Here is a 9,165-nt window from a genome sequence, read left to right on the forward strand (position 1 = left end):
TCATTTTGTTTCAAAAAAGTAAAATGTCGTGTAATTTAGACACTGTGTCTAAAGTCACTGTATTTGTTGGAAAACACGGCAGAAATAGGAGAATAAGCTCGTTTTTCCTTACTGTATGACAGATATCGAATTTGACCTAAGATCGTTCAAAATGTCATGTTAAAGTAAAACCATGCATCTGGCTGGTGTAGTTTAGGTGCGTCAACACCCGTGCTGCATGAGGAATCACTGGTGATTCTCCGTCATATAACCTTGGCTGTCGGAACTACAGTTCCTCTCGGTACAATGTATCACTTCAAATAAATCAAGCTAAACCTTTATAAATTCCGTACGTCAAACATCCTGATAATTAACTGTTTTCGGTATAATAAAATGTATCCTTTATCACTTACGTTTCTTCACTGTTACTGGTGAAGAAATTTGCTATCTATCCCAGCTTGATTACAGCAGTAAATCTCACAGGAAAATATACCATTTTTTTTTCTTTCTCCTTTGTCAAATTCCAATTTAACGTAGCTTTAAGTAACAAAAGCAAGTTTTAATTTAAAAGAGGATAAGAGAATAACATATTTACTATGCTAGTCTTTCTAACGTACCTTACGTTCACAGAAACGTATATATTTAGTAACAATTTACTTAGTTTCACATTTATAACCAAAGAGTTAAAATCTACCGATCTCTGTATTTAACGCTCACTATCATTATATTACTTTGAGTTTCTTCTTCCTTTTGATTTTCGTAAAGCCTTTTGGAAAATTTGTTTTTAAAACCTGGAACCATTACTCTTATTATTTTAACCTAGATTCAAGTGGTTGCGGTTAGTATATTGACGTTTTAAGTCTCACGGTCATACAAATGTTAATGATTTTGGTAAGTTTTATATAAAAAAAACATCCGTATATTTTTGGAAGTTAAACAAAAACACATACACATTTTTGTTTTTCATATAAACTTTCATTTTAATCTGTACACAAACTGTTTTTCTTTATACAAAGGATGAAGTTATGTACAAGACAAGGAACGGATACTGTACAGATTGTCAAACTAATTTTACAAAACATGTAAGCATTACGAAATATGAAGTCTTTCTGTGTAATCTTACGATAAAAAAAATGAGACTTATCATAGCAATCACACCTAAATCATGATTAAAACAAAATTTTAGTTAGTGTTAATGGAAACAAAAGCACATGTAAGTTAAAACGATAAATGATTATAAATCATCATTATATCTTTTCTTCTTCTGGCTTAGATAATATCTGTTAAGATAATACCCGTACAAAGTGTATTGTACTGCATAAATAATGCTAACAAATCAAAACTACTCTTAAATCAGTTATGGTTGTCACAACGTGAATTTTAAAATTTTTTTTCAAGTTGTTTGTTTTCATCAAAAACAAAAATGCATGACGCTAGTTTATCATTCATCAAACATATGCAAAACAATAAGTACAATAAGAAAATTTGGACCTCAGTTAACGAGGTTGCTCAAGATGTATGCCCCTGTGAGGTATGACACTCCACACCAAACAGGTTATTTTTATTTTATTTGTACAAATTTACTATAGTAAATTATGAAAGGCGTAACTTTCTGACACTTAATCTTCTTTGAAACCCTAACCGTTACTCAGGTGGAGGAGGAGGTGGGGGTGATGGTGGAGGAGGTTCCCTTGGCAGAGGTGGATCTTGTGGAGGAGGAGGTGGTGGTGGATTACCAAACAGTTGTGGAAATGCTTGGTGGTGATAGTTGGCCATAGGAATGGGCAGATGAAGAGGATATGGGTAATATTGTGTATAAGGAAATCCTTGGGGTGTTCCATAGTTCATCATGTACTGAGGAGGAGGAGGAGGCCTCGGTTGAGCCATTCTCTTTCCTTGAAACATTCCTCCCATTCCATCAATACGATGGTGACCATGAGACACTCCTGGATGACCAGAAGCATTCTGGTTGTATCCTTGCTTTCCTAAGGGATGCATGTTGGAAACTGAATTAGCTTCTTGGGACTGCCCACTTTTTTGACTGGATGTAGCATGACACTCCAATTTTGACTGTTTCGGAGATTTGTTTAATGTTGAGTCTTTTGGGCTACGTTCTCTTTTCCTGGATTCTTTTTCAAGCTTGGAACTTGATTTGCTGTAAGTACTTGAATTAATTCTTTCTTTTGATATAACTAATTTTAAACTAGACCCAGAAGAACCACTACTTTCAGCTGGTATAATTGAACTTTTGGAACTTTCTCCCACACCTAATTTCAGCTTAGGAATCTTAATTTTTAGGTCTTCTCTGTGCTGTATGCTTGATTTGGAACTGGAATCTTGAATAGGTGGGTTAATTTTAATTTTTCTTTTGGAATTTTCATTTTAAGACCCGGAGATGAGATGGAAGTGTTTTGATGTTCTGACACTGACTTAGAACTCTTTTCTTTCTCTGAATGTTTATGTTTGTGTTTTGGGTTCACAGTAAGATCTACAGAAGTAGATATTTTTGCACTTTTACAACCATCACTATTAGCACCATTTTCAGACTGCCTAGACACAGCATTAGTATTTGCTGAAGCCTGGGGTAATGTTTCTAAGTGAGGACTTTTCCTGTTTGAACTGAGAGTCTTGTCCTGAGAAGCTTGGGACACAGAATGCTGATGAGGTTTCTTAGAGATTTTAATCTTAGCATGTTTATTAGTTCTACTACTTTTATTTGACCCAGAAATTCTACAGGTATTTACTGTGGATTTTTGGTCTAAATTGGCAGGACGTTGATCACGATGAGATTTAATGACCAACTTTGTAGAAGACTCTTTAGAATTCACATTAAAAGATTTTACTAAATCATCACTATTAATGGTCTGTGGTCGAGATAATTCTACAAGATCCTGACGCTTTGTACTAAATGCTGTGGATGATTGGAGGGAGTCTTTAGGCATACGAGGGTGAGGCAAACTCCCTGGTTTTCTAATAAAATCATTTGACTGTTGGCCATTCTGTTCATCATCTGACAACTCATTAAGTAATGCACTCACAATCTCACTTTTCTTTCTCTCACTGTTTTCATTACCTAAGCTTTCACTTGTATCTTCAGATGATTTAATGTTTTGGGATCCCTTTTTATTAACAATGTGTGCTTGGGGTTTACCAGCTTTTCTTTCTTCTGATCCAGATGCACTTACCTGTTTTCTAATATCATCTTGCTGGCCTTTGATAGTTTGTCGCTCTTTGTCTCTTTTTTCTTTCATTTCTCTATAGGCAGCAAGAGATATTGTGACACTTCCCTCTGGTTTAACTTTTTTACTTGGAGAAATATTTTCTGAAGGTGATGATGACAGTGTGGGGATAGAAGTAACCTCCAGATGGAATGAATGATCTGGATTTTCTTTTCCATTCACTGAAGGTTGGCCTGGTGATTTTTTTATTTGTTTTTTGGATGAGGATAACTTAGGTTGGTGACTTTTGGAGGACTGCTGACTATTAACATGATTTTGTTTAATAACTTCCTTACAAGAAGGTTGAGAAGTTCCAACTTTGGTCTTCTTTTCTTCAGGTAGAAGTTCCTAAATATTAAAAGAAAACCTTTAATACAAACACAATACAATATTTTATTAGCAAAGTATAAAAAAAAAACTATGAATATCTGCATTTAAAGCCGACTACCCAAGATTCTTTGTTAAAGAACTAAATTAACACAGATTACAAAAGAATCAATCTGACAACTTGAAGTTCATCCTCACATATTTTGTCATTCATCATAATAATAATTTCTAATCTATCCATTAAAAGTATGATGACATATCCAATTTTTGCATTGAAAAAGTGGAATTTGTTCACAGAATTATGAAGACAGTTTTTAACTAAAAATTAGCAACATATGATAGTATAAGAAAAATGCCAATTTTCTTTTCTTTTCAGGTCATAAAACTTTTCTCTTTAAGTTAAATTTTTTACATAACAGACACAGGAATCACAATACAAGAAAAATAAGTTACCAAAGGAAAACTGGTTTTTACTAAACTCTTAAGTCAGTCCAACAATAATTCTGAATTTCATTATAAACTATAGCATCAATCATATTAAGAGCTATATAAAGCAAGATATATGTAAGGTACTCAACATTAATTCTAATAAAGATACCTGAATTTTTTAGCAACATTCAAAAGGAGTTTAAAATAAGTATATTTACAGATATTACTTTTAATTTGGTTAACAGTTAAATTACAACTACTGTATATTTTTTGAAACTAGTTCACAAAAGGTTATACTATTTACCTAGAGCCTTTTTTTTATTTTTTAAACCTAGTCTACTTACTTTTGCTAAACTCATTTTCCTTTTAAGTTTGCTGGGACACTTATCCAAAATAGCTAGAAATTCTGATGTTAGTTCTAGAACAAAAAGAGTGAAAATTATATACATAGTAAAGTTACATATTTCTTACATACTAAAAAGACAAATGGTTATCAATAATTTTATATGCTTTGACATATAACATAAAATCTAAAATTCAAAACTTAAATTCAAGACGTTTATCTGTTGATGTGGAGGTTTTATTTATGACTAACAATACCATCCCTTTAAATAGTGCATTTTTTAATTATAAAAATAAAAAAATTATTGTACAATCTGTACTTCTCTTTGTCTCTTGTTAGGATTTCATTTATATAAGCTATGAAATTTCTTTTATTCCAAATGGTTGGAGAAGCTGAGACTTTTCACAAACAGTCACTTCATCATTTTTAACTAATGCACGCTTGAAACATTATCAATTAAAACTACTAAATATACAATATTCACATCAAATACATTATGGTTACATGTTAGAAAAGTTTTCAGCACTGACCAAAGCACGAGTTCTCCCCCCCTCCAATAATGGAGGCTCGTCACAGCACATTTATCAGTTTGTAGTTCTGATAGCATAGTGCCATCTCTAATTTTGAACCATTGACCACAAAGAGACAACTATTTGGCAGCAATTTACTGCTATTTGTGATACACATGTATATGTTATTTAGATGCTTATTAATTCTTTGCATACAACCTGGGCAAAGTACACATTATATTCAAAATTAAATAAAATAACTTTTATTACTTACGTATGTCAGTAAACTTGGCAAGAAATAATAGTTTCTAATTCAATTCCTATATTATGCAGGCTTAAAATTCTTAATTTTAAAAATAAATACTTAAAAAAAAACTGTCAAACTTCATTTTTCTGTGTCACATGATGAGTCCAAAGACTTACCGCTTTCCCATAGGGGAACTATTTATAGTTTTTGTAGCCTTCAAAAAGAAATAACATAAAAATATGTTTATTAAATGTAAACAGAATATATTAAATACACCTACTAACCTTGAAAAGCTAATGATAAATAATAAGGATTTTATTAAGTGATACATTTTAAAAAATATAAAATTAGCGATATGATTTATGACTCAAAATTACACCTCAAAATGGCAGCACTGTTAATAACTGAGGGTTTCTGTAAAAATCTTGACCTGTTTTTTTACTGGTGAATTGAGTGGTTAGTGAGAACAGTAAGTTTTTTTAGTCCCCAAAGGTATATTAATGTGATAAATCCATTAAGTTCCTTTTCCTTAATCTTATATTTTGTACTTATCATTTTTGAAGCCATTCATAGTCTTTTAATTATAACTTATGCTTTTCTGAGCTGAAAGATTTATATCACACTTTCAGAACTACAAGCAAAAAAGATTCAGAATGCCTAATGTTTTGACTAACTAAGCATGATGGGATTATATAATTTTTTTACTTTAGCCTTCCTTTCCACAGGCATGCTTGAAAGTTGTGAAACATTTATATTTGTAATCCATTTTTTTTCTTCTTCCAAAGTTTAATTTGATTTCCTTATAAAATATAATATTTCTTGAGTTAGCACCTGAAGTTTGTTAGTCCATTTGACTTAATCAGTTTTTAGGACTAATTGAATTATTTAACTATATAAACATTACTAACCTTCAAGAAGTTCTGAGGTAACACTTTTGTCCACATACCAAAACCACTCCTTGCCTTCACTAGACTTAGGAATCTGACATAAAACAATACAATTCTCAAAAAAAAACAAAAAACATACTCAAATAAAATTAACATCCAAGTCAGCATGTTTTTATTTAAAGATATGAAATATTAAAATTTCTTATTCAGGATCTATTACTGTCTGAATATTTAAAATACTGGAAAGATATTCATGTAATTGTAATAGAACATGCTCAAATAAAGTAAATTAGAAATTTTAAAATTTTCTTACACCAAAAACGTATATCTGATAGGTACTTACCTCTAGTCACACAAAGCTATCTAAGTCTTCTTTCTGCCCCTTAAACATTGCTAAAACCTTTTAACACTCAGTGCATCAGTCTATATACCCCACAAATTTCATGCCACTTTTGAATATGTATATAGCATGTGACCAACCTCCACCAATAGTATTGTGCCACCTATACTGGCACAGCTAGCTCCCTCTGATTTTTCTGCTCCATCCTCACTTTCAAGAATTGAGAGGATCTAAAACGCATAACACCAGCAGTCGGGAGGAAGGGTGGGAAGAGTGTGATAGGAGGTAAGTACCTATTGTAAATACATTTTCAGTGTAAGAAATGTTAACTTTCGATACGGTCTAACCTCCTCTTCTCACACAAAGCTAGAATCCCATATTGAAAAGGAGGAGGGTGCCTAACAGTGAAGCCAAGGGGAAAGCAACTGCTTAGAAATAACTGGTGTGCTCAGAGACAAAACCAAAGCACACATGCAAGGCACCACAAAAATTCTGGAACAGGTATGCTCTTTACCCAGTAAGAAGGAAATTAACCTGACACGGGTGGAAAAAAAAAGATGTGCACAAGCTTAATTTGTTCTGAAAGGTGTAATTCATAGTAACAAGTGGTACAAGTTAGAATCGTTCTCTATAAACCAACTCTAACTGTAAGTAAACAAAGTGTCATATGTCAAGCAACTAGAATTACGAAGATGGAGTGGAATATTTGCTCAACTGTAGGCCAGTGTATGTACGTCCTGTTACCAGTATTACAAGGCAAACAAAATCCCCAAAAGTTAACCATAGGAGCAGGGAAGGAAACCTCCAGCAACCAAAATTAATGAGAAGGTGTGCCTCTACTGCCCTCAACCAACAGAATGGTGTCATCCTGAACCTGGTATTATGAGGAGGATCCAGCATAAGCTGGCCCTGCTCTAACTGACATTTGGTCCACCTGGGAATAAGCATCCAGGAGAAAGGGAAGGAGGGAACCCAGCTTTGCCCTCTTCTCACTGAGTGGATAAATGTGTGGTTGTATTGTAAGGTAAGTTTCTACTTCACACTCAGGACTGGTAAGTGATAAGGACTCCCATGCTCCACTTAAAGAAAAAAAAGGGGGAGGAGTAAATGCAGTGGGAAGTCCGGAGGAATGTCACACTGGAGAAAGTGTAATGGGTGTCCATGATTCCCTATTTTAGAAAGCAGACTGTCCCCAATTTATGCAATCAAAGGGTTGGCATGGATGGGCAGAAATCCCCTTTTGCTTTACTCATGATAGTCTATGAGTGACAATCCACCATTGAGTTAAACTTATGGATACCTAGAGACACATAAGTATATACCACTAGGCATGCCACTAGTGATCTTGTGGAACACCTCATTCCTACAGTGAGCATTATAACTCGACTGGTATATAGTGCAGGTTTGAGTGAAAGCACACCTGACCAGGCAACACTCACCACAGAGTGGGATCCTATGAGTAGCGGTAAAAGAATGTCACTTAAAAGAAAACCTAAATGAAATGTTGTGAAAAGACATACCCAAGGCAAAGGCAAATGGATGTGTGTAGAAACACAACAGGATGGAGACGATATCCAACTGAGAAAGGTACAGCCAGATAATGCAGATAATGAGCAACAAAGGAATATGGAGTAGTAGACATTCTAGCCTGAACAATTTCTTCCAAAGGATAGTGAAAACAAGCAGCCAAAGACATGGTGATATGACAAATTTGAGGAGAAGAAATGTCAAGGAGACAGCGACCTACCACAGATAAGTCTATGCTACCCTAAGGAGTTGACAAACCCAACCAGTTAATGTGACAGGAGATACATCACAGGAAACAAAAGGGTTCCAGGGAATGAAAGGTCGAGAACATGAACTCAGAAAGGAGGCATTAAGTGCCACATAACACCTTAGGGAGCAAACCTAACAAAGAAGCCAATCAGGATCACAATGGGAGTACAGGTGGGAGATGGAAGGTAAAGAAATGGCTTTCCTTGGCAACAGAGGTCTTAGGGAGAAAAGACCAGTCTAGATATAGGATGACATAAGAGGAATGGTAGGGGATTTTGATAACATCAACAGCACTAGAGTGACACTTAGTAGAACAGATACCTACAGTATGGAGCACTGACCATAATCGGCCCTAAAAAAATATGAAATTGTGTCTGTATTTCCATCATTCTCAACAGACACAGAATATTTTTGTCAGAACAATGAAAAATATTACTTTACATACGTCCATCAAATTTTATCAAAATCCAATCATTTTGACTGAGTTATAGGGCAAAAATATTGTGAAAAATCAGTTCCAAGTTAATAGATAAGGATTTTTTTTTATTTTCGTGACTTTGACCCTACAAAAACTAATTACTTCTAAGGGGGGTCAGAGACCAAATGTATACCAATATTCATCCAAATCCATTCAGCCATTTTCGAGAAATCTTGCCAATAAACACACACACATACAGGAGTGAAAACATAACCTCCTTCACCTTTGGTGGCAGAGGTAATAAATATCTGATCGACAACATCCTCAAGCTAGGAGGAAAAGAAAACATGTAATATATCACATAACTGATTAATCAGTTGTAAAAAAAAAAAGTGTAAAAAGTGACAGACCAAAATAAGAAAGTACCAGAACAAGTTAATCCATTTTTCTTCTCCTTGATAGTATTCATCCTCAGAAACATTGCCAGATTGAAAATGAGAAGAAATCGCTGGCCAGATGTAGGCATCTAACTCCCTGTGAATTAAGGCCAGTACCTTCTCAGCAAATAAAATCAAACCAGATGCCTGGGTAGTTGTACCAGAAGCGTTGTACCTCTCAGGAGGATGACGTTGTAACGTCGAAACATGTAGAGTCGTCAACTTTTTGAAGGCCATAGATAGGCCTAAATAAAA

The 9,165-nt window shown here is 34.2% G+C and overlaps 2 protein-coding genes across 2 annotated transcripts in view; both read right to left on the reverse strand.

The window, feature by feature from the left end:
• Positions 1 to 945: 945 nt before the first annotated feature.
• Positions 946 to 9,165, reverse strand: part of LOC106468159 (cyclin-T2-like) — a 16,086-nt gene continuing 7,866 nt past the window's right edge. Inside the window, exons 5-7 of the mRNA XM_022396464.1 lie at positions 5,961 to 6,033; positions 4,298 to 4,371; positions 946 to 3,545 (exon numbers count right to left, since the gene is read on the reverse strand). Coding sequence (XP_022252172.1) covers positions 2,274 to 3,545; positions 4,298 to 4,371; positions 5,961 to 6,033 — 1,419 coding nt within the window. The 3' untranslated portion in view covers positions 946 to 2,273. The remainder of the gene's footprint in view (positions 3,546 to 4,297; positions 4,372 to 5,960; positions 6,034 to 9,165) is intronic.
• Positions 1,624 to 1,977, reverse strand: LOC106468158 (acrosin-like). Its single transcript, XM_013928568.1, has one exon. The coding sequence runs from the start codon at positions 1,975 to 1,977 to the stop codon at positions 1,624 to 1,626; it is 354 nt and encodes a 117-aa protein (XP_013784022.1).

The sequence above is a fragment of the Limulus polyphemus genome, unplaced genomic scaffold, assembly GCF_000517525.1.
Source record: "Limulus polyphemus unplaced genomic scaffold, Limulus_polyphemus-2.1.2 Scaffold2895, whole genome shotgun sequence".
In the NCBI taxonomy this organism is placed as follows: Eukaryota; Metazoa; Arthropoda; class Merostomata; order Xiphosura; family Limulidae; genus Limulus; species Limulus polyphemus.